The 27066-nt window shown below is 40.2% G+C and overlaps 1 protein-coding gene across 2 annotated transcripts in view; it reads right to left on the bottom strand.

Moving 5' to 3' along the window:
* The window catches only part of CEP128 (centrosomal protein 128), a 472711-nt gene that overhangs the window by 271770 nt on the left and 173875 nt on the right, over positions 1-27066 (bottom strand). For both annotated transcript variants that reach the window (XM_075531496.1, XM_075531497.1), the window contains 2 exons: positions 26227-26877; positions 16521-16685 (listed from right to left, as the gene is read on the bottom strand). In XM_075531496.1, coding sequence (XP_075387611.1) covers positions 16521-16685; positions 26227-26877 — 816 coding nt within the window. The remainder of the gene's footprint in view (positions 1-16520; positions 16686-26226; positions 26878-27066) is intronic.

Genomic DNA, 27066 nt, shown 5'->3' with positions numbered 1-27066 from the left:
CTGTCTGTGATGATGGAGGTCACAAAGGCCAATGAGTCATAGACTATGGCACAGAAGACTCAGACAAGCCGGGCCTAGACGATGGGGTACTTTATCCTTAGCTGGCCCAAGACTATGGCATTCTGGAACAGAGTGACAGGTTGGCTTCATGGTTCATGAAGGCAAAGGTCTAGGAATCATGTGACTGAGACACTAGGAACTCAAGAGAGACTTGGCTCCCACCTGGTTGAGAACTGGAGACACTTGAATGCTGGCCGAGGAGACCACTGACTATTTTCTTACTCTTTGCTGATCTTGACTTCCCTTCATCAACCCCCTTAATTGGGAGGCTTGCCTGACCACTGCAATGAAGTTCCATACTTAGCATGCAAGCACACTGCCCTCGGAGGACTGGTTGGTGTCAGAATAAAGCAGGGTGGGAGTGTGGACGCGTGTCGGACCCCTGCCCTCCTGGCAACGGAGAAGTCAGAGATCGGATATGCCCACAACCACGCTGTAGATTGCAGCTGCACAAAGACGTTTTATAAAAACAACCCTCCTAAACTCAGTATCTTAAGTAAACTTGAAGGAGAGGCAGAAATATCTCTATTCAGCCTCCCCCTAACTCGCTGGGAAAGGAAACTAAGTGTCACTGTGGTTGAGGCTTGAGGCTGCTAATCTCAAGGGCAGCAGTTCAAACCCACCAGCCACCCGAAGGAGAAAGAGGAGGCTATCTGTTCCTGTAGAGATTTACAGTCTTGAAACTCCAGAGCAGCTCTGCTCTGTCTTATTGGTGCTATAAGGCAGGATCAACTGGGCGGCAACTCTGTAAATCCAGCACTATTCAGGACTAAACGGGGCAGAAGAGGGCCTTTAACTAGCTCTGCTCATCTGATCCATGAGCTTGTAACACCCATCTCCTTCTTCAACGACATGGATGTTCTCACATTGTCAGAAGAGCTGAGCATTTAGAGGGGAGACTAGAGAGGACTTCTTCATGCGTCTAGGAACCGTTAGACTCGCACAACCTTCTGTCATAACATTTACATTACGTCTGTCTCCTCACCACATTGGGAGTTCCCCTAGGGCAGTGGTTCTCAACCTTCCTCATGCCGCGACCCTTTCATACAGTTCATGTTGTGGTGACCCCCCAACCATAACATTTTCATTGTTACTTCATAACTGTCATTTTGCTACTGTTATGAATCGGGAGACCCCTGTGACCGCAAAAGGGTCATGACCCACAGGTTGAGAACAGCGGCTCTAAGGAAACGATGCGATTATTCTTCACTGTAAATACCTACCATGCCTCGCATAGCAGTCGATCAACTCATAGTTCTCGAACCTAACAATCTTTTTATGTCCCACTACCTCCAAGCATTTTTATTTTAAGTAATTCTCTGTGGCCCCAACTATACGACAATGAAAAAAGTAAAATCTCTGACCAAATAACGTCTTGGGTTTTGCTATAGTTTATTGTGCCAGCCTGGCCGATAAATACAAGTAGGATTAACTGAAGGGTAGAGGGATAAATGGCTCAGTGAGCCTCACCTTGCTTGTTCTGTGCCTCAGTTTAAAGGGGTACACTACCTGTGGGATGCCTAGCCTGTGGACTGTGTCACTGTAAATTCAGGTCCCTTTAAGCCCACACGATTGGAATGTTCATCTCTGGAGCTGGGAACTGACAGTTGATGACAGTTGGGGACCTGCCTTGCTGTTTGCTGCCTGGGTATATATAGCCCAGCTCTCTCTACAGAAGGGGACTGGCACCTGGCAGCTCTCAAAACTTGAAGGACTGCTAGTGTCTCACTGCTTTATAATTTAACTGTTAATTTCTTGTATTATCTATCTGTATATTATTTAACGGTGTATTTCTTGAATTATATATCTATCTTTATAAATATTTATATATAATTACTAGCAATTTGGTTTGTCTCTCTAAAGAACCCTGTCCAATACAGGTTTCAATCAGCTTTTTTTACATATTAATTAGTAAACATAGCCAGGGCAATCATCCTGTTTGCAGCGAACGATTGGAAGAGTTGAGGCAAGAGGATGGCAGAAAAGTGAATGGTTGGTGCAAATAGCAGAAAATCATCCCTTGGGATAAATTTCTAAGAGACAAAAGAACAGTGTGTGATGAACTGAATGGGGTGTAGGTCATGTGTGAGGGGGTGGGACATTTATAAAGAAGAGAGATTCAAAAGGTCCGTAGAAAATGGAATGAAAAGATAATGGCATTCTTCCATGAATATTGTTAAGCCCTCTCGTATATTTAATGAGCAAAAGAGCATCCTCATTCCAATGAGAAAAGTGGTTTCCCAAAATAAAAATGTGACTATTTCGTGTGGGTCAGTGTACTATCTTCCTTCTCTAAAAAGGCGTACTCTCTGTACAACTTCCTTCAAAAGAAAGGGGATGTGTTAGTCTGGGTGGATTATAGAAACGAATTCGCTGATACTCATAGGTGTATAAGAAAGAGGTTTATATACAAGAGCAATTGAATATTGAGAAAACATCCCAGCCCAGCCCAGATCAAGTCCATAAGTCTAATATCAGCCCATATGTCCGATACCAATCTATAATATCCTCACACAAAACACATGCAATGATGCAGAATGCAGGACAATCACAGGCCAGGAAGTTTTGTGGATCCAGTGGTGTTTTAAGTATCTCGGAGCTGGTAGGGGTTTCTAGGTTTGGTTGTATCAGGGTAGGTCCGTGTGGCTTCTCCAGCTCCCAGGGCGTAACACCATGTGTCTTGTCAGTTGAGTACCTCTCAGGGATGGGGGGGCGGGGAGAGAGAGAGGTGTCTCCCTCCTCCAAGGAGGAAATAGAGGTGTTCCTAGAATTCTCAGGAGAAGGCCATGCCCACACAGAGGCCTCATTGGTTATATCTTGATTGACAGACCAGACTCCACCCCGTCACTTTTAATATTCTCAAATTGACACCAGATTATGTAACTACTATAGAGAGGGAAATATGATTACTAGTCTGTTAAGTGGATACCATGCATTGTTAAAAAATAAGAAACAAACTGGGAAATACCTCATAGTGTAAATAGGATATTATGCTGAGGGAAGTGAGTCAAAAACAGAACACAATATTGTATGAGACCACTATTTTAAAAAATCAAGAATAAGTTTTCATACCCAAAGTAACAGCCTTACATGGTTGCCAGATGTAGGAGGAGAGAGTGAGAAGGAGAAATATGTATAGACAGGTGTGCACTTTGGTGAAGGGAGATGAAGAAGAAAAGGGAGAGGGAGGGAACCCCTGAGAGGTTTGAGAACATTGTTCAAAATGGTGAAGCAAACAAAATAATCCGACATCTAAACTCCTACCTCATGCACTGTGTGTGTGTGTGTGTGTGTGTGTTATAGCATTAGGAAAATACTGGAGGTGATAGGGGAAAACAAATAAACAGTGGCATAATAAATACACTGTTTTATCATTTCATGTGTGTTAAATATAAAACGTGAGTGTAGAAGACTTCCTACCCATAACGTGATCTTAAGGCAGGCTAATGAAAGTTACTCACAAAACAGAATTTAAAGAAAAACAAAACTAGAACTTTAAATGTAAACTTCTAACCCCATTTAAAAATGATTTTTCCAGGAGAGTATTACAAAGTTCATTAGCAGCATAATCAAACGGTGCTAGACTACATGTTAGATGAATTCCTAGAAATTAATATTCAAAGGCGAAAACAAAAATACATTTTAAAGGTATTTTATGCATTCATTAAATTTTAGGGACATTTTGTAATTTTTATGTACTGCTCTTAAGTCAAATGCCCGGACACAGAAATAACATTAGTTATTTTAATTCAGCTACTTTTAATGCATTTTTATTTTTAAAACAAAGGACAAGGAAACAACGAGAGTTTCACATTGTGCATTTGGAACAAATGTTGCTTAATTTTCAAAAGAGGATAAATATCAAACATCTCAGGAAAAATGTCTATGAGTTTGCTGTGTCTTTACAAATTGTCAGAGTCTTATCGTTCTCTTTCTCTTAAAGGACACGCAATTGTACCGTCATCCTTATGACAGAATGTACCAGTTGTGCCATCATCCTTATGACAGAATGTACCAGTTTCAATCTGAATCTCTTGATATAAAGACATCATAATCTGTGCATCAGTAAGTCTGTCCCACTCTATTTGTTGTTTTTGGTTTTTGTTTTATAGGTGACACGACAGATTGAGTCAATAAGCACTACAGATATCGATGAAAGAAAAATTCAATAGAAACAAATTTGGAGATTTTATATTCCTTCTAGTTTTTGTTGTTAGATTCTGTCGAATCACCTCCAACTCATAGCAATCCCTTGTGCTACAGAAGAAAACACTGCCCTGCCTTAATCTGCCAGAGCCAGCTGTAACCACTTAACTTCAATCACACATGGATAGAGAACGTCACACAGAAGTCTTTATGTGGCCTGCCATCATTGGCTTTCCACCTTGTAAATGATATAGCACTTTTTAACATGGTACCTAAACTACAGAGATTACTTACAACTGAAGAAGAAAATGAAATCAACTAATAGAACAAGATTATAAAGAAATGTACCTAACAAATCTACTTAATGGTGACATTAAGAGGGACCAACTTTGACTTAACTCTGAGAATCCATTTGAAAGCAACGTCTTGGATTGAAATGGTTAGAAGTCACAGCCAATGGGACAGAGTTGGAAATGATTTCTCTCTACTGGTATTCCAGTGTGGAACACAAAGACCAGGTGGACGGACGCCTCAGTGTTTATTTCTTGACACTTCCATGACCATAGCTGTTTGTATGCCTCCCACAAAGCACCTTCACACCTGCCTTTTCATTTCAAACTTAATTCTTCATGATAAACCCGGGTGTTTCCTACGTAATAAGGCCCCCAATGTTTCAGTCCTTTTTTTTGCATCATTATACTAGGGGCTCTTACAGCTCTTATAACATTTTCCATGCATCAATTGTATGTATCAAGCATATTTGTACATATATTGCCATCATCATTTCCCAAACATTTTTAACCTGAGTCTTTGGTGTAAGTTCTTTTTTCCCCTCCCTCCTCCACCCGTCCACCCTCATGTATCCTTTATCAATTATGTATTGTTAGTTCAAATCTTACACTGTCCATTGTCTCTCATGGCCCACATTTCTGTTATTCGTCCCCTTGGGCCAGGAGTTGGGGTGGGGGAGGGCTATACATCCAATCTTGTGATGGCTTCCCCCTTTCTCACCTTCCCCCTCAGTTAATTCTTGATAAAAGTCAAGACTCCCCTGGCCTTCATGACTCTAAGCGACTCAATGAAAATAAATGACAAGAGAAAAAAATTATAAATTTATCTTTAATCTAACCTTTTTTATTATCCTGCTGTTACTGCTGTTCATAATGTGATGAGAATCTGAAAGAAAATACTCCTAATATTCTAGTGAGTGTTCAGAGGTCCTGATTTAAAATTGCTTCCAAGTACTTTGGGGTAGCCATCATTTGACTTATAAAACATTAAGATGCTAAGGCACCGAAAAAGAATAGGGTCGGACTAAAACTAGACTAAAGTGTAATTGCAAACACTAAAGTAAACGCTACAGAGCAACGGCTCATTTTGTGTCCACTCTTCTTTTTTCTAGAGAAATCAAAAATCGGGGAGTTTTCCCTGCTACTATCAAAAAGCTTTTTCATCCAAAACATGAAACTCGTATTTTGCAAGGTAGGAAATGCTTTTTAAAAAACAGACATCTGACAATCATACATATTTTTCCACACCAAAAAAGAGCAATCTTAAACAGATGGTCAAATCTAAACCAACACACAAAATTAAAATATCACTGATCTATGTTTTCCCCTCAGAGATACCTTTATGTGGAAATGTTAGGTTTAGTTAGATTTTTCTAACAAAATCACTGATGACTCCTATTTCAAAATATGTCACAGTAAAAAATAAATAAATAAAAGATTGCATGGTAAGCTACAAAATGTAGTAACCCTGAATTTAAATTCAATGCGCATAGCCCAAGGAGAAGCACAGCCAGGAGTCATTGTACAGGCAGGTGACATGACACTGGGGACAGGGGTGGGGGTGGAGAAGGGAAGCGGGGAAATACCAGGAATTTGTGGTGCTACCCTGTTCTGACCGCAGGGATCTGTGCAGTGCTAGGAAGCCACTGTCCTTGGAAGATTCCAGTCTGGGCTGCCATTTCTAGCACTTGGCATTATAATTATGAGGAGGCTCCAGAACACTGATGGGAAAACTCCATTCTCTTTTAAGTTCATTTTAACATTATGTAGGGGGAAAATGGCCTTAAACGATAGTACATTTTTCCCCATGAACTTTCTCAATTACCTTTGTATACTTGAAAATATGAATCACAATTTCTAAAAAGTCCGCATTTTAAAAAGATGAACACTGGTTATAAAATGTTTGGCCAAATATAGCCACGGTTCTACAATGTGTTCTTGGGTATCACTTCATCAAATATTCAAATGAAATCTTTATTAAAACTAGCCTCATCTTCTGAACGAATATGAGCAAATATAGTCATCTAAAGAGAAAGGTATTGAAATGAGCACATGACCCATAAAAGCTACATAATCTACATGTGGTCTTCTACAGTTAGAAATACAAGTCACAGCCATTCAATCCATTCTGATTCTTAGCAACCTTATAGGACAGCAGAACTGCTTGCGCTTGAGGGTTGCAGAGGCTGTAATGTTTACAGCTATGGACCCCCTCGTTTTTCTCTGTGGCATAGCTAAGGGGCTCCAATTGCTGACCTTGTGGTCAGCAGCCCTGCCAGGGCATACACACACACACACACACACACACACACACACACACACGCACACACACACTGAACATTTCTTAATGACGCTAATCCATGGAAATATAGGATTGGTAAACTTGAGTCCAATTTCCAGTTGTACCAACAGAACAGCTAGGACCATTTGTATAAGTGCATAACCTACCTTGAGTCAGAATTGTCTCATCACTAAAATGAAGCATAGGAACTATTAATATTCCAGGTTCTTTTCCACTTTTAGAATAGGAACTGATGACAAGTGTCTCGAGTGCTGTAACGTTTGTCACAGCAGCTCAGTGTGTATTGGAAACTCTGGGACTATTCTTGCTGGAAATAAAAGCCAGTGGAATTTCCACATAAGGATGTGTTCGTGGGTGGAGGAAGAGAAAAGGTGAAAGAAGGAGAGGTGGGGTCTCTGGCTTTGGGTATCAATTAGCAAAGAACATATTCTAATAAATATATTTCTAATTAAAATGTAGTGATGGCATATGACAGCCCATAACACAGAAAGTACTCAGATACTATAAATAGTACTTAATAATTTTAACATGGAAAATAAATATAATTAACATAAGAAGAAAGCAACATCTACCACAGTGGGTGGCAAATAAACTTAATTTTGAAAAACTATTCCATCTGTACAAATTGAGTATACATAACTCTAATCGGAATCTATGTCTGTGTGCATAGAAAAATTATGAATGGAAATTTACCAACATTTGAATGAAGGAAAGTTAGGCACTAAGACTACTGGTGAGTTCTTATATCTTCTTAAAGGATCCATGAGTTCCTGGAGAATACAAATAATTAATTCACTTAGCTACTAACCAAGTGATATAGAGACTTTTGGGGTCACAGTCTGCGAGGTCAGCAGTTTGAAACCACCAGCCTCTCCTTGGGAGAAAGATGAGGCTACTATTCCCGTTAACAGGCACATTCTCAAAAACTCAAGGGGCAACGCTCCCCTGTCTTATAAGGTTGCTATAAGCAGGCAGTGAGTTTGGTTGTTGAATTTAGCTACTAGTCAAATGTTTGCTAATTCAAATCCACCTCAGGAGGCAGGCCTAGTGATTGGTTTAACATCCTACATTTTCTACAGTGAACATATATTTGAAAAAATTTGAATATTCCTTTTAAAAAACAAATATATTATCTATATGTATCATTTCTGCTTTACCTGTGTATTTAAAATAAATATAATCAGAAAAATAATTCACTAACATTTAAAAGTAACTGTATTATGTTTTGCTCTAAACATACAAATATGACTTAGGATATTTCCATCATTTTCCTCATAAAACCTGTCCTGTTGCTGATATATATATATATATATATATATATATATATACATAGCTGCACAAACATATTTTAAATAATATAGTCATATTTTTAAAATATAGAAAGATCAAGATGATAATATAATTAATATAAACATAATAATATGGAAAATAACATTTTCTTAATCTAAAAAACAATATTTAGTATTATGAAAATATGTTCAAATTTAAAACCATTCTTTTAATCAAATTTTATAATTAACTAGAAATTTCTATTAAAATGGCTAGCATCATTAATAAATTCTTACTATTTTAATAGGAAATATTCTAAAAATTGGATTCAAAGGCAGACATTTAAATTTTTCACTGTATAAACTCAACTTTTGCCATGCTGAGTAAAAATAATCTAATTACTCACCATCTCTTTCAGTGATTCAGAGATTCCAGTAAAACCAATAAGAGATATTTCTAGTAGAATAAGCAACATTAGAGTTTCCAGGTAAAGGCAGGATGAATGAAACGATTAATATCAATGAGAACCAACAAAAGAAAAATTCAAGTATTTTTCCTTTAAATTTTTAAGCAAATGAATAACTTTAAATGATATTCTCATTAACAAACAATTCTTTCAATCATCTTTTATGAAAATTTTTCTTTAGTAATAGGCTCATAAGTAAGCCTTTAATGCATATGTAAGAATTCTGGTAGTTTAACAGTACTTACTGTCTTTTTCATATAAAACTGAAAAATCACATTTGGCAAAGCAAAACAGGATGGGAGGGGGATGCATTTTCTTACAACACATCACCACTGACAAGATGAGGAAAATATGCTAACATGTGTTTATTCTGTGCCTGTCCATGCCTCACAACAATGGCCTTTCACTGATGAAGGCTCCTGGTTTTACGCTTTGGAATTCTGATGCTGTTTTATCACTTCTTAGTTTATCGAGTCATCAGGCTGTCCAAGAGAAGGGAAAAAACACTTAAGAGACTGCAGTCAACACAACACAACAAGACATTAATTAACACGACAACAAAGGAACGCGGCGTGTGCCTAAAGAGCACTGCGTGTCTGTGGGGTCCGTAGAGGCAATGCAAGAATAGCATATTTAGAAAACAAAAAAGGGTCCCCTTTTTATCACAACAGCCCTGCAACCAAAACCAGCTTCCTTCACAAGCCCGTCAAGTTCAGGGCGCTGCTTCCACAAGACTATCTGGGCTACCAGTAAATTCTTTCACTGAAAATAGATGTTTGTCTTATTTCCTAGTTTTTGTTTCTCCCAATCTGATCAATTTTTGATAGGTATACCTTCATGTGTAGACAGATAAGAGATAGCTAGATCTAGATATACACACATATCCATATATATAATTATATATCCCTATCTTTATGCATATCTACATACATTCACATATCCCTTTGCATCTCTCACTCAGCAATTTACTTAAAATTATCTACTATGTGTCAAGCCCTGTGTCGCTATCTTGAAATGAAATAATAAGCAAAACGTAGCTCCTGTTTTCAAATTAAAAAGTAGTAATAAGTATAAAATGGCCCAGTTGGGTTTTGTTGCTCAGTATGTACATACACACACACACACACACACACACACGTCTTCAGAATCACCTGCTACTTGTTTTCACAAGGGTACCACTGATCTTCTGAAGATCAAAGACTGTGGCCTTCAGTATGGATTGTACCTCAACCTTAAATTACAATCTTCATACCATACAAATAGTAATCTCATGATAAACTAAGAAAATACTGATTTTGTCAAGGGGTCCCTTATACTTGGACAGACAATCAAAGTCTATGGAAGCAGCAGTCAAGAAAGCAAAGCAATGTACAGCACTGGGCAAAGTCCCTCTTTAGCATGTTAAAAAACAAAGATGTCATTTTGAGGATTAACTGTGCCTGGCTCAAGCAATAGAATTTTCTTCTGATGTTGCCGTTGTTGTTATTTTTTTATTTATTTTATTTCCGTTAATCATTTTATTGGGGTCTCTTACAAATCTTATAACAATCCATCATTCAACTGCATTAAGCACACTTGTACATATGTTGCTGTCAACATTACCACATCAATTTTAGAGGAGCCCCATCCCCCCAGGGCTAAATTGCTTTTAAAATGAGTTCTGCAAAACTGATTTTTTTTTTACAAAACAATAATGGCACCCCAATTTCCTACTTTAAAAAGCAATAATTTATATCATTTAATATCCTATTCATAATCCATAGTCTTCATTGCCTATAAAGTATCTCATGGTCAACTTTTTCAATTAGGTATTCAACAGTGCCCCACATTATATTTGATTGTTATATATTTTAAATAAAATTTTATCTTAATTATTACTCTTTATCCCACCCCCCTCACTCCTAACCTATTCCCTGTCGCTGAGTCACTGTCGGGTTTATATCAATGTTGACAATTTTGCTTTATTTTGTTTGTTTCCCCGCCATAGAAAAGACCAAAGGGGAAATAATGCCTTCGGATTGTGGTGGTGGTGCACAAGGTTGAAGATATCTGGGATTACCAGAAGAATGAACCAACCTGTCTCGGAAGAAATGCAGCCCGAATGCTCTGTAGAAGCCAGGGTGGCGAGCCTTGACCTCACTTTTTGGATATGCTCTCAGGAAAGATTAACCCCTGAAGAAGCATATCTTACTTGGTAAAGTAGAGCACTTGTGAAACAAGGAAATCCCTCATGGAGACTGACTAACACAACAGCCACAGCAATATACTCAAACATGCATAGAGGCCAAAGGGAGAGTATGCCTGGTACAATGTTTCTGACTGTACCCTTTTGACCTAGTTTCTAACTAGGCCTTGATGACCTGGCCATGTACTACCAACTACTGGGACTTTAGACTCTATGTCTAGGGTCAAACATTCTTCACAGACCACACCAAAAGGACTCCATGTGGAAACCACACTAAGTGAACTAGGCTTTACCTAAAACTAACCTGGAGCCCTTGAACTTAAGGCTGAAACTCCCTAGAGTGGGGAGAAGAAGATGACCGGTGGTCCTGGACTTTGGTTCAGATGTCTTTCCCTGAGGTACACAGGGAATGGTGGGCCGAGACTACCGTGCACGTACTATTTTCATCCCCTCCTTACTTTATTAGGACATGTATTGATCTGACAGGTGTGGTTCTGCCACTTTAAAAGAATACTGTTGAAAGTTTTGCCCTGTCACCAACCCCCATGTTTGTGCAGTGTCTAGTCACGTAAGAGTTTAATCTGTACACGTCAACAATTCATTTATTATACTTCACAGCTGGCCTATGCTTGTACAATTTCCTTTTCTCAACTGTGTTTTAAATTCTGTACTATCAACTAAATTAATGACACTATCAATAGAATTATGTTATGGCCCAGGAGGATGATTGATAGTGTTCACTAACATAAAATGACCTATCTCTAAGATGGACCACAGACATACATAAATCATAGATATATAAATGGATTTGGGGCTCCCACTTCATCCCAGCCCCAATCTAAGAACAATTAGTTCTTATGACATAGCCCCGCTTAATGCTTGCCCTCAGGAAGAGGTCACTGAAGATAGAGGTGCTATAGCAAAGTGTGGCGAAGAAATTAGATGGTGCCAGGCCATCAGAAAGAATAGCATTTGGGGTCTGAAAAGCTTGTTTTAAAACAAGCAGCCATCTAAGCAAGGCTTAGATGGAAGAAGTACACCAGCCTGTGTGATCCAAGGATTGTAAATAATATAATGCAAATCCAAAGGAAATAATTGTATCAGAGCTTGAACTGTGAGCACCTGGTCTGCAGAAGGCTGTGGATGACACTGGAAGCCCGGAATCCATGGGCCCGATCTATGCCGAGATTAAGCCCTCTGGGGGTCATGTGATCTCCCTTTTAACTCATTTTAAATTTGTTCTACTTTTTAATATTTTCTACTGTCTGTGCTATTGAGATTTTTCTGTTTTACTTGGTTATTGTTAGATTTGATGGGGGAGGCATGATTTTTTCTTTTCTTTCTTTTGTATATGAAATCCAGGAGAGGTAAATCTATAAGGGCAGTAACTGGATAAATGGTTTCTTTGGGGTATGGGGGAGGGGAGGGGGGAGAGAGAGCTAAAAACAATGAATACAAGAAATAAGAAAATGTTCTCAAATTGACAGTGGTAATGATTGTACAACTATTCTTGACATGACTGAACTATTGAAATAAGAAATGTCATAGTACATGGCAATATTTCTTTCTGTTCTATATAAGGACATTATGAGGTACACATGAGCCATCATGAGTGATACATATCATAAGTAATACATAGGTCTCGGTGAGTACTTAATATTTATGGAAAGCTAAACCCAATAACACTTTGATTACTTGTTAAATGTACTAAAGAAGTGGACAACAGAAAGAACCAAGTGAAACAACCAAACTCACTGCCATCAAGTTAATTCTGACTCATAAAGTAGCGCTTATGAGGCTGTAAAGTTTTAGGGATCAGGTAGGCTCAAGTGTCCACAGTGTGGTGGCTGGAGGGTTAGACCTGGCAATCTTGTGACTAGCAGTCCAACACCTACCCAACAGCACTACCAGGGTTCTTTAAGTCAAGAAACATAATAGACATAATAATTATGCTTCTACTACAGAAAAGGAAGCATGTACATTGTCTATATTTATGATGGTCAGTGTCCTTCTATATTTTTTAAGTATTTACCATTTTAGTCTTAAGGTGCCATCTTTTCTCTGCATCAGTACCCATTTTTATAGATTCTCTAATTTATTTAGCCTATAGCTCCTTTCACAGGAAAAAAAATTCACCTCCTGGAAATTAAAAATTTTTGTGCTACAATCCAAGATATTTCTGCTACTCACCCCATCATTCCAGTACCCACCCAGGGGTTAGTATCATGCACTTGTGGAAATACTGATAAATGGTTAACAATTGAGACGTATTATTATTATCAATATACACTCAAGAATTGCAAACTTGTGTTTTACCAATATCCTAACCTCAGAATACAACACTAGGTCTGACGCACAGTATTAATAAAACTTGTATTATTAATAAAATCATTAAGTCTTGAAACTGTATTCCAAGGTGGATGGCACATTTATATAAATGTATGAAACTGTCTTGATGGAACATCACAAATAAATCAGCAAGAAATGTTTATTTTAAGCTCAGCACCATAAATGTTCATCTTTCAACAAATCAGAACTTTCATCATTATTTCCTAAATGTAAATAAAAATATAAGCACATTAATACAATCTTCTTGATAAAATTTTAATTATGGGAATGTTGGAAAATTTAGCAGTATCTCCATAGCAACTAAGCCCTGGCAACAGGTACATTAAATATGTGTGAACATTATACACAATCAAAACAAAGCATGACATGAGATCTAAATTACAGCTGTTGTCAAGATTGTATAACTAAATTTAGCAACTTAAACACATTTAAGCATTAACTCCAAACTAAGTTATATTTTATTTGCTTGATTTTAATAACTACAATACAGTCACACACACACACACACACACACACGGATACCAAAAAAAAGGGATTTTTTTCCAAAGCTATGTATTTAAATTGTTTTACAAAGCAACCTTATCACCTTCAAAGACCTCTCCATTACACTCAATACATTTGTCAAATCTGTGATTCCATTTTTGGAAACATTTTTCAAACTCATCTGTTTGAAAAGCTGACAGCCCCTCCCTCGCTTGTTTATCGCCTCTTCTGTTTGCAAGTTGCTGTCTTTTCGTGCCCCTGTTCCTTTGCGGAAACAAAAGGCAGTCACGTGGAGCAAGGTCGGGTGAGTGAGCTGTGAGAGTCCAGAGAGGCATGCTGTTTGTGGCCAAAAACTGGCTCCTTGACATGGCTGCAGGAGCACTGGTACAGTGGCAAAACCAGTCCCACGTGTGCCAGGAAGCGAGCCTTTTTTGTTGCACACTGCTACGCAGTCTCTTCAGAACCTCTAAATAGAAAGCTTGATTAACAGTCTGACCTGGTGGAGCCAACTCCAAATGCACTATGCCCCTCACATAAACAAACAAAAACAAATATGCACCATCTTGAGCTTTGATTTCACTTGATGAGCTTTTGGGGGCGAGGTGACAATGGTGTCTTCCACTGACTTGATTGATGCTTGCTTTCGGGGGTGTAAGAAACCCACCGTGTCTCCTCACCAGCAATGACCGTGGAAAGAAAGTCTGGGAAACTTCAGCGCCGTTCTTTCAAAGTGCGGCATGTTTCCACGAGATGCTCTTTTTCCTGCTCAGTCAGAACCCAGGCACACATTTCTCAGCGACCCTTCTCATTCCCAAATCTTCCATTAAAATTCGCTGAACCGAGCTCCAGATAGTCCAGATAGCCTCCCATCTCTACAGTGGCCCGTCATCGGTCTCAGAGCAGCACAAGTACACTAATTTTATCAACATTTTCCTTCATCAGGAAACCGACAGACATCATAACGAGGTTTGTCATCAATCGACATTTCACCTTGTTTGAAACAAGAAAACCACTCGTACACTTGATCTTTTCCCACGGCGCTGTCCTTGTACACTGGGTTCAGCATCAAAACGGTTCCTGTGGCATGTTTCCTGAGCAGGAAACCAAATTTCACAGGCGCACGCTGTTTCCTTAAATCGGCCATCGCAAAACACGAGGTTCGAGTGAAGCTGCTTTTAAGAAAAACTTCACTGTGACCAGAGACAACCTTCCCAGGCGACACACTGGGTGCACGAACTCAGAGAGAGTTGATTGATGCTCGCCTAGCAGGGAAAATGTGTACTATGAAAGCCCACGCCCGCGGAGCTTTTTTTCTGTTTTTTTTTGGGGGGGGGAGGTAACCCCTCATATATATACACATAAACATGAAGAATTTTACAAACAATAAAAAGAAGAGTGAGCAAGACACTTTAAAATGTTCTGCCTAACGCTTTCGGAAGACTTTTGTGACAGCATCCAGATGCAATGACAGTTCCCCCAGCTCGGGTTCATTAGCCCATCTCAAAGAAAGGACAGTCCCTGGATTGTGCAACCATTAATGTGACGACTCCGCCCCGAGGTGACTCTGAGAATGGCTAGGTGACTTCCTTCTGAGTAATCAGGACCTGAACACTCTACACAGTGGATCTTCTCCAACACACGTGGGCTGTCACGAGCGGTAATCACGAAACTTGTTTCCATATAAAGGAGTCACGTAGCTCCTGCCTATATTCTCTTGTTCTTTAATGAACCTCATCCCTGCTATGGCCACTCGAAATAAATATGTGCGCACCAGCATCGGGGCACTATGAGCTGGAATTAACTGGATAGCAGTCACTGAGTCAGCAGTGCTAGAGTGTCTTAAAATCGACTGCCGACTGCCGTCATGCCCATTACAACGCATAATGACCCTACACGACAGGGTGGAACTGGCCCTGTGGGTCGCTAGGGCTGTAACTCTTGATAGGAGTATGAAAGCCTGATTTTCCTCCAGCACAGCTGCAGATGGTTTTGAGCTGTTGACTTTGAAAATCGCAGTCCAATGCATAGCCCACGACACCACCACCAATTTCATAAAAATTACCATGAGGAATAAAGTGTATACAGCACAGGATACAACGAAGACAACAGCTATTGAGCATCTAACAACCATTAGACTTATTTTTTTAAGCTTAGTTTTCTCACACATTAAAAGAACAAAAGCAGAACTAAATGAGTAGGAATGTGTAAATCAGTAGTCAGAATAGACCTTCACTCTGCTTCTCTTCCATCTTTCTTCTAGGTTCCTGCTTTAAGACAAAAGAGGAGACAGCCCCCCCCCCCCCGCCTGTGACTTGGTCACACCCACCAGACTGCCCCACCACAACAATGAACTAAGACGCCAAGTGCTAGAGACGCAGGTGATACACTGGGAGCCCCCAGGACAATCCTCTTTCAATTTAGAATTTAAGCTATTTCTGCAAGTCACCTTTCAGAATAGTCTGTCTTTTAAGATAATCAATGCCCTGGCTTTTAAGATCATCAATACCACCCATGAGGAATGTGGTCTTTAGAACAATTGATCAACACTTACACCAAAACATAGATGAGGAGGCAGGGAGGGAAGAAAAGCTAGACCAAAGGAAACCGAACAAGACACATGGAAACAACGAGAAAGTAGACATGACAAAAACAGTAACCAGTGGCACAGAAACATTTTATAAAACGTACTCAAATTGAACCAAATTTACTGTATAAAGTTATTCGAATATTTTCAGTATAAACATTAAAATATTTTAAAGAGACAAAATGTGTTAATGAAATGTAGTAGTAGGAAAAATAAAATTAAAAAAAAAGAAATGTAGTAGTAGGTGACTGGATAGATGAAACAGATAAAAATTGTAACACTAATAAACCATACTTCCTTTGGTTGTCACAGCTTTCCTATGAAGGACTAGCATTATCATTTGTTAATGCATTAAATATTTTCAAGGGATCCATGCACATATTTACCTTTTCTTCTAGTTGTTCCTTCAAGCGCTGATATTTTAGCTTCAGTTTTTTGTTCTCTTCCTCATTCTGGGCTAATTCTTGTGTCATTCTGTCATACTGTGATTTCATCTTCTCCAGTTGCCAGATATGGACCTTAGCTGTATTCTTGTCTTCTAAGCTTTCTGCCTGAGAAAAAGAGGAGACAAAAGAAAGTCCAGTACCCACAGCAAAATTCCATAACGAATTATGCACTGTATCAACAGGAAAATACTTCAAGATTTTGTACTCTCTACTCATGTAGACATCGATGCATAAATACACGCAAGGCAACTGTTCTATACATTTCAACCAATGCACAGCATTTACCGAGGATTTCTTAAGTACCAGGGACTACGAATAGGTCATCACCACTAAAGCGGCCTGGACGCATTGGGCTGCTAACCAAAAGGCCGCTGTTGGAATGCCCCAGCCACTTCGTGAAAGAACAACGAAGCAGTCTGCTCCCGCAAAGATGGACAGCCTTTGCAGTCCTGTGGAGCCATCGCGCTCTGTCCTGAGGGGTCACTGGGAGTTCGACCCGATTCACTGCCAGTGGGGCTTTAAGGACTGTAATAACTCAATGTTTTACATACAATTCTGACAAAATGAAAAGTGCTCAGTAAGAGTGTAAGTTGGGGATCTTGGCCCAAAGGGGGTAAAACAATTTCGACTTGCGAGTGGAAGGAGTTAATATGGAAGTTATATGGAAGGAGGCTACTCGGAGGTGATAATGTTCACCCATCAATTTCCTCATCTGTAAAGCAAGCTTCATCACATGCCTGGGTTGCCTTCCTCTTCATTATTAGGGAAGAATTGTGTATTCTGAGGGTAGCATAATTAATCTCACCACCCTTGTGTGGCTATAAAGATTATGAATTGTAGCAGTCAAGAAACTACAAATAACTTTATATGAAAAAGAGATTAACCGTGATTATTTCAATACCTGTGTAATAAAGTACCTGCTCGTTTTATCATTATTTGTAATAAAACCATAATCAGATTTTTAAAATTAGGAACAATGTGTTCTAGATATTAGACTTTCAGTTATGTAAAGTTACAGAATTTCGAAATGTCATGAATGATGTGAGCATTCACATGTGTAAGGCACTGTTCTAAAACCTTGTGAATAATTTTTTTTTAAAGACCTTGTGAAAAGTTTGTCCTAATTTCTTCCTCGCAACAACTTGACAAAGACGGAATTCAACACAACTTAGAAAGACACCCACAGGGGAATTCTTGGCGAAGGCAGAAACGGGATGTGAACCTAGAAACCTGTCTAAAAGGCCCAGGCATTCAGCTACTCTGCTACGCTGACGCTCAAAAGGTACACGTACACACATCACCAGGCTTTAGACGTCACCTGTGTGCAAGACATAATGTCTGGGGCAATCTGTACATAGTCCATTTAAAAAGCCACGTTTTCATGCCTGAAAGATGACTGTACATGTAACTTATTTTTATAAAGGTATTATATGTCTAAACCATTAAGTAAGAAGAGAATCACTGGAAGCAACCTTCTGAGTGCAAGAAGTATACTGAGTTTTAGACAAAAATTTCTATATTATTCACCCCACAAGTCACATCGACTTGATGTCATTTTGAATTAACAAAGGAATTGTTTGGGGCTTTTTTATGCACAATCCTATATTTACAACCCCCAAATAAATTCCCAAGATGGAAGTCTCGCCTGAGGAAAATTGCTCGATTACAATTTGAAGCTTCAGTAGAATGTTCGTACTTTCCTATGTGCTATAAGAAGCTCAGGTGTGGGGGCTGGTTGGCTCCCAATGTCCGAGGGGCTAGAGCAGGCTCCAGTCACTGACAGGAGTGATTCGTGCTCCTCTCCCCTCGCCTCCTGCCCAGGGCATCGTGTCTCATGAGAGCTTGGAAGCGGCCAGCTGAAAGTGGCAAATGCCAGTAAGCATGGTTTACACCCTACCGCAATATAAACATAGTAAGGCAAAAATTATTGCTATTAAGGTTCCAGTTTGTTCACGCGCCGGCTTATTCTGAGTAAAAAGTTGTGAAGCACGTCTGTGTGATCGTGGATGCCTGCAGACCAGCTCCACGGCAACACTCTCGCCTTAGTCTGTTAGAGTGCTTTCACGAAAGGCGACTTTGTGTATTGGGGAAAATAAAACGATTGCAAGAGGTTAAGGCTAACATAAATCTCTTAAACTGGAGTCGGTATCATTGACGTTTTGCAACAAGTTTAAGGAAATGAAGCCAGAGAGAGAAAGAGCGAGAATGTGAATGAACAAGCCCTGGTGGTGTAGTGGTTATGTGTTTGGGGAGAAACATGGGACTCTCTACTCCTGAAGAGTTAGTCTGGAAAACGGTATGCTCCAGGGCCAATTCTACTTAGAGGGTTGCTATGAGTTGGCATGGACTTAATGTGTACACACACACACGCACACACCAATAAAACCCGGATTTTTTTTGTTAACAAAACCAACTTATCAACTTCAAACTTCTCTCCATTACACTTAATACATTTGTCAAATCTGCGATTCCATTCTGGAAACATTTTTAAAACTCATCTGTTTGGAAGGCTTGACAGCACCTCCCTCTTTTTTTTTTATTTTTTCATCTCTTCTACTTCATCAAACCGCTGTCCTTTCATGCTCCTCTTCATTTGCACAAACAAACAAAAAACAACACAGAGCGAGGTCAGGTGAGTAAAGTGCATGGGGCAAGAGAGGCGTGCTGTTTGGTTTGCTTCTTCCCGCCATAAACTGGCTCACTGAGATGCTGCGTGAGCAGGGGCACTGCTGTGGAGGCAAAACCAGGAAAACACATACTTCCACGGCTCCACTCTGCTCCGCCCCGTGCAATTCCAGTTTGGGGTGTTTTTTGGGGGGAGCACCCCCTCTTATATGCACAAAGAGAGGGAATATCATCAACTTCGATGAAGGTAGAAACAGTGGAAGAGGACTATACAATTACCATTGTTGAACTAGCACTGAATTTGGGGCATCAGATTGGCATTTCCAATTTTATGTGAAGAGCTCTTTAGCTGATCTTTTGATCAGGTTTTTAACTAAAAATCAACACTAAAGGTATTATTTTATGAAGCTAGGCATAACGAGTCAGAAGCCCTGGGGGCATAGTGGGTTCCACTTTGGGCTGCTAACTCCAGGGTCGACAGTTCAAAGCCACCAACAGTTCTGCGGGAGATGAGACTTTTTACTTCCAAAAAGATTTAGTCTCAGCAATCCATAGGGGGCAGTTCTACTCTGTCTTACAGGGTTCTTCCCAGGCAGAACCAACTTGAGAGCAGTCAGCTTTCTGCGAGGAGTGATGGGGGGTGCGTTTTGGTTTTACTAATACAATCCAGAGTACCTTCCAAACTGAAACAGTAAATCCGAGGTAAAGAGATTAGTTCAGAAAATGATGGTGACTGTCTTGTTTTGTTTTGAATCCTAAAGAGGTGCTCTTGATAGATCTTCTTGAAGGACACAGAATAACCTCTGGGACTTGTTTTGAAGAAGTTAAGGAAATGGAAATCCGCCTTAGTGTTTGGCCAAGCAAGTGTAACTGAGCATGTCTACAAAGCACCTGCTAGTTCATGGAGGGGAGCGTGGGCGATAGGAATTTCAGTGGGAAGCTTTGTCCCATATACTCTACCATATCCTAATCCTGTCCCTCAGACAGCTCAACGAACATGGAAAAGGGGACAAGATTTTGAGTCCCTTGAGGATGCCCAAAGGTTGTTCTGATGTGATGTAAACCAGAGGGCAGAACCCTTTGGGGAAGGGTTAGAAAGATGGACACACTGCCTTCAAAATTGTGCAGACCCAGAAGGAAGAGGAGGATATATTGATAAAGAGTTGCTTCACATATCTATGTTTTTAATAAAGGTTTAATAAAGGTTTCCATGATTTTGTAGCAGTACTTTGACTCATTCTCCTACTTAGCTTCATTTGAACGCCTAAGTTTTAGTCAGAATTTACTTGTTATATGGGTTTTATTATTATGTTTTTGTTATTTTAAGATTTATAAAGCAATGCAATACTCACAATAACCCTGTGGTAGATAGAGTGAAATATTACTAATCCTATTTTACAGAAGGACAAAAAAGTGAGGTAACTTTTCTAAGAGCACCTGCCTAGCAGGTAACAACGGGGTTTTTGTTATTATTATTCAAAAGAAAAGGCACTGCAGTTCTGTGAACCCTACTAGCAGTCACACTATTTCATTAAAATATTTTAACTTAGCTAAAAAATGAGTCACGAAAAGGCTACTTCTAGGTAGGGAGGTGGATAATACTACTGATAGGCTCAGAGAAAAAACATGGACAATACATCAGAGCATAGTAGACCCCAAACAGAGCAATAATTTAAGCTTAAAGGCACAGAAATAGTTATGAAGCTATGGAGCTATCTACCCAAAGCTCTGCTCTGCACAATTCAGCATTCTAATCTGTGATAACTATTGTTGTCAAATGCTTTGAATATTATAAATAATCAAGATTAGCAAGAGGGAAGTATTGTTCCCAATGGGTAAGTCATTCAGTTTAAGCTCATTTGCTTTACAAGCTTTAAGACGCTGACATCTTGCAGCCTCTTTTTAGCTCTGTGTGAGCTCTGTGCCACATGAAAGAGTAGCTGCTACTCCCTAGTGGACCTCAATCTTCCAAATTAAAATAGTAATAATCTTTGAAACCTTTTGTGAAGATCCACCAAATCTTTTTACAGAGTAATTCCTTACACAATGAAAATAATTTATCGAAGTTTTCTTATTATCTTAGTACAGCAACACATCTTTTAAAAAAGAAAGGGTAATCAATTTCTCCATATTTTATGAAGAAATACAAACAAGAGATATCACAGAAAAAGTCAGGAACAAACCCTCTGATTTCCAGGGGCAAACATTTCCAGCCAGCCACCATTGGCTATTTTCTGTACACACAGTATTCTAGATGTCACAACGGGTGACCTGATGTCCCCCACTTGGGAATCTTGAGAATATTCACGGTGGTGGAGTGAAATTCCTTAATATGGCTCTTCTATCCAGGCCTCTGTAACTCCCATCAAATGATTGGGTGGGATTATGTACATAGAGCGTGTTTGACACTAATAGAGGGGATCGGTAAGATTTTTCCTGGCTATCAGGACGAGCCATCTCCACAGTAAGAGAGAAATCCTATGACCATTGGAAATGGAACCTATTCAAGACCTCTGTCTATCTGAAATGGCAGAAGCCAATACCAGAGGCTGCAGCCTGGAGACCATCGGAGATACTTAATGAGCCGGCCAAACCAGAGGCCAAGGCAGGGGACCCCGAGCCAGAACAGAGGAGCAGCATTGAGACTAGGAGAGTGCGAACCAGTGCCGTAAAGACCACATGGCTGCGGGCTGACTCGCCCACTGGCTAAGGAAAGGTGTTATTCTGAACCAAAGATTATCTCCTTACTTTTTCTTTCTGAACCTGATTTGTGGTACTCTCTTTGCTTCTCTAACAAGCCCTCCTACTCATGAGTTTTGCCTGTGGGTTCTGTGTGGCCATGGCAATGGGTGATCCAACCCAGCAGAGAAGTTGAGTGCCGCCGGAGGAGGAGGGAGGATGGAAGCTCCCTGACTTCTGCCTCCTGGCAAGAAGGAAGTCAGAGGAAGTCAGATATAGCCTCCTTGCTATTTTGTACTCCCAAAACCACATCATAAAAATTTTTAAAAAATCAACAACAAAACCCACCTTAGTTGCAGTCAACTAATTTCCACCTCAAGACAACCTCGTGCAGATCGGAGAAGAACTGTGCTCCACGGACTTTTCAGGGCCTAATATTTTGAAAGGAGACCACCGGCCTGTCTTCCAAAGTGACACTGACTGAACCCCACTCTGCAAACTTTCCATAAGCAGCCAAGCACACCCAGGGATTCCTAACCATCATACAATGCAGCCTAAATCGGCTAGACCGAAACATTCACAAAGATCCCTGAGAACAAAGAAGAGGGGAACACTAATAACAAACTCCACGGGGATTTATTGGAACTTCAGTTTTCATAAAAGATATTGAGCCTTGAAGGATGAAGTACCATGTTTCTTTCATTCAGTGAGAGGAAAGCATAGTCCAGATGGAAAATGAAGAGGTGACATCCGGGGACGGTTGTCCATGCGGATGAAGGATGCTGAAGAGCGGTAAAAGAAAATAGAGATGGCCTGCTCCAAAGGGGCTGGGCCAGAGTGGACACGTATGAGGGGGGAAATGATCAGGGAAGTTTGTGAGCAGGAGTGATGCATTCAGCTAGGTCTGAGGAAGGGAAATGTACTCTCATCTAAAGATTAAAAGGGAGAAGTCGGGGTGGGGCGAGGCATCGGGCGGAAGAACCCAGGTTACTCAGATGCATGTTTTGGTGGACCGAATCCCAAACCCAAATACTATTTTCTACTATGGAGCAGGATGCACTCGTTCGGCAGCTGATGAATCATGAGGCGCGTACTGCATCTCCATTAGCTTTTCGACTCAAGAAAGCCTATCACACTCTGAGAGCATTAAATACTCAGATCCTGTCACATCTGTTGCAATTGATTACATCATTACAAAAGCCTAGTGGCATGTATGTGATCATACAACTGAAATAATAGTGATGAGAGCCTGAAGTCAGTTAGCAGGCAGGAAAAGGAAAGAGGGGTGTATGTTCAACAGCAATCCCAAGAACACTAATAAGCTCCTTAAAAGGACCAGGCTTTAGGGTCATGGCCAATGCTAGCTCTGATTCATGTCAGGTTCATCCTCTGCAAAGCCCTACCATCCCTTCCTTTGAGATCCAGCATTTGCTATCAATGCCCCTCTTCCTTGTTAGCAACAGCTGAAGTGCTGGTGTGTGGCCAATGAGCGCTATTGCAATAGTATCAGAGTCAAATATCCATCCAATGAGCTAACCTCAAAGTTGCCGAGCATGTCGAATTCCAACTATCTTATCCCCAGTGGTCTCATTCATTTATACCTATGATGTATGTTCTTCAGGGTTGGCCATATGGCCGCCCACTGCATGCTCCCCAAATACAGCCTGACCCAATTGATCATTCTACACAGCAGTTTGCATCTTCACCTCTCACAGTGCTTACTGTACTGTTGCCATTTTCTAATCAAGAGAGATGAGACTGCTTTCATGTTTCACAGCAACTTCCCCAGACTGTACTTAGCAACTCACCAAATCTTACTGATTTCCTCCAAGACCTTCATAGAATGAGAGATCTTGCCACCTACTGAACGTTATATACTTTTGATCGGAACCTTTCAAATAGTTCTTGGTATTTCTCACTCAACCTCTGAAAATGCCATGAACATTTTAAGTGCTCTTAGCTTGTCAACATGTGACACTCTGAACTCTTCCTTCTTGACAGATCTTGACTTTCCAAGAGAACATTCCCGGCTGGCTCTTCTCCTGCCTCTTAGTTATTGGAACCCTGTTCTTAATCCTCCCATTAAATGGTGATGCCCAGTGTTTGTTGTCTTATTTTCCTAGGTGATCTCACCTAAATCTCTTGATTTCAACTCCCACCTATAAATTACTCACTAGTTTCAAATAATTAACTCTAATTCTAAATTTTCCCTCAATTCAATATGTACTGAAGTTTTCTCCCTAGATTTTTCATGGTTAAACTGACTGTCATTCACACATACTTAACGTGACAAACCACTGAATTTGGCATTGTTCTAAGTCTACTCTGCTACCCATAGTCCTTATGTTGGCACACAACTTCTTTATCCACCTAGTAGCCAAGTCATTACTTAGTCATCCTTAATTCCAACTCCTTCTGGTATCACTCTCACTGCCATCGAGTCAATTCCAACTCACTGAGTGACCATATAGGTCCACAGTGATTCTCAACCTTCCTCATGCCACGACTTTTTAATATAATTCCTCATGCTGTGGTGAACCGCCCAACCATAAAATTATTTTCGTTGCTACTTCATAACTGTAATTTTGCTACTGTTATGAACCTGGCAACCCCTCTGAATGGATCAGTTGACTCCCAAAGGGGTCACGACCCACAGGTTGAGAACCACTGCTATAGGACAAGGTAGAACTGCCCATGTGAGTTTCAAAGTGTGTAATTCTTAATGAGAGTAGAAAGCCTAGTCTCTTTCCTTCAGAGAGACTGGTGGTTTTTGAACTACTGAGTCTGTGGTTAGCAGCCCAATGTGTAACCATTATGCCATGAGGGCACTGTCTTTCTAATGTAGGGAAATGGTAAAGAACACAGGAGACAACTTGAATGCAAACCCTCTCTCACCCACCCGCCAGCAGTAAGACCGCAGATAAGATGTTTAACATTCTGTTTCTCAGTTTCCTAATCAAGAAAAAAAACATCACAATTTATGTGAAGGATGGGAATAATGAATTTAAGGAAGGATGTGAGTAAAACATGTAAAGTTGTTGCACCAGTGAAAAAGCCCAAAGGGCTCCAAAAATGTTTCCTAGAATTTCTATTATTGCCAAAACAATCAGGCAACGGTATATGCTTTCTTCTATATAAGACCAAATTCCCTATTTTTGTTTATGCCTCATCCATGCTAAAGGACTATTGTACCATATTCTCTATTAAGCTATTTTTACCCCCCACTTTCCCATCCCTGACTTGAAGTGTCACCTGCCAATTGATAGCATGTCACGGTTTCATAGGAACATATATTTTTCCTCTCAGTAAATAGATTGATGAGTTTCTTTGGTTAAATGAAATATGCCCAAGTGTTCATATCTATTCTTTGGCCTCCATTCTGCTCTGCCCTACCTACCTCAACCAATGGTCTCACACCTACCCCTAATAGAAGGCTAGACAGGAGGAGGGTGAAGAATTCATGAAAGAGTTGAGAGCACTCTACAAACATCAGCTATTTCAAGATAGCATCAGCTCCCATCACACATCTTTTAAATATTTCTACTTTTCAAGTAATTCGAATCCCTTTTAAAAAATTCATAATTGACCTCTTAAGATTTATCCATTCATCTATTCAACAGATACTAAGAGTGTTCCAGAAACTCTGCTAGGCACTGGGGATGCACCTGTACCTGTAACTAAAACAGATTCAAATCCCAGACCTCACCGTGCTTTCCCTTTAATGAAAGGGGATAAAGAATAAATAATCGAGCATCTGGAGCATGTCGTAAAAAAGAGCTATGGAGAAAGGAAAGAAAGCACCTTCCTGAGACTCCTGTTATGGAATGACTCCCCTGCCCGGTAGTGTTGCCAATCTCATTAGACCTGAGAGACGATCTCAGTGAGGCATGCACTCAGGCAGCTTGGATTTGGAAAAGAAGGGTTAGGGTTGACACAGCCCGACAGCTGATCCGCTGTAGTTACCATACTAATCAGGACTGTGGACACAGCTCCTACAGCCTTGACAAGGCTTTGCCTTTTATATTTTAGGAGGTCATAAATGTTGAATGAGGGCAGGTTTCAGGTCCCCAACTTACTGCCACCTCTGCCTTTTCTGAACTCCCAAAATAGCTACACGTTCTTTTTAAATGGCTTCAGTGCTCTGAAACAGGTGCTCCCAGGTGGCCGCCATAACTCATTTCAACCTGGCCGAACAGGCATGAATAAGGCTCTTTATTGTTAGTTTTATCTTCCCTCCAGTGCTTGGGAATACAGAATGAGCTCTTAAAGTTTATGCTTTATTAACTTCATGAGCCACCAGAAAAATTCCGTCAGTATCATCAGGTTAATTCAACACGGGTACCTTCAGTGTCTTAATATGATTCTCAGCCTCACACTTCTCTGTGTTAAAGTGCCTCATCAGCTCCTGGATATTCTGTTCGTGTTTCGCTTTCACAGTCTGCAATGAGGCTGTGAGATCTTCCAGCTCCCTCTGGTGAACATCTCGCTCGAGCTTTAACTGCCTGATGATTGTAGCTGTTTCATCCTCCCTGGCTTTCTCGTGTGTCTTGAGGTCAGAAAGGTCCTTAAGCACCTCCTTCTTGGCTCTCTCTTCCTCGGCCAGTTTATTAGCGAGCTCTGCACGGATGGCACTCAAGTTCTTGACAGACTCTTGCAGCTCCAGAAGTTTCGCTTTATCCTCAGACTGGCTCTTCCTTAGCTCTGCATTCTCTTCCTCTAGGTGACTTTTCTCAGCTTTCATCACACTGTGACTCTTACTCTGCCTTTTCAATTCATTTTCCAGCCGGTGCACGGTGTCCAAGGACTCTCTGACCTCCTGTTCGAGCTCTGCTTGAAGACACTTAGCATCACTGAGCTTCTTCTCTTTGCAGTGCAGCTCCTCCTCCTGAAGGGCACGCTTGGTTAAGACATCATTCAACTCCTTTCGAAGATTCTCTATTTGTTGCAATGCTGCGTAAAGCTGGGTTTTCGATTCATCCCTCTCTTTGAGAATCTATCAGGGTAAAAAAATGAAGAGAAAAAAAGCTCTGTAAAATTCACCACAGATTCTTCTATTTAAGAAAGGAAAAAAGACTTTATCAAATAATATTTCATACTTTATGCATTTGGGGATGAATAATTTTCCTTAGGTTTGAAAATGAGGAAAAAAGGTATTGCCCTGGAACCCACAGGCCCACTGCAG

Source organism: Tenrec ecaudatus, chromosome 14, assembly GCF_050624435.1.
Source record: "Tenrec ecaudatus isolate mTenEca1 chromosome 14, mTenEca1.hap1, whole genome shotgun sequence".
In the NCBI taxonomy this organism is placed as follows: Eukaryota; Metazoa; Chordata; class Mammalia; order Afrosoricida; family Tenrecidae; genus Tenrec; species Tenrec ecaudatus.
The sequence above is the reverse complement of the archived record's forward strand: the minus strand, read 5'-3'. Positions and strand labels throughout refer to the sequence as shown.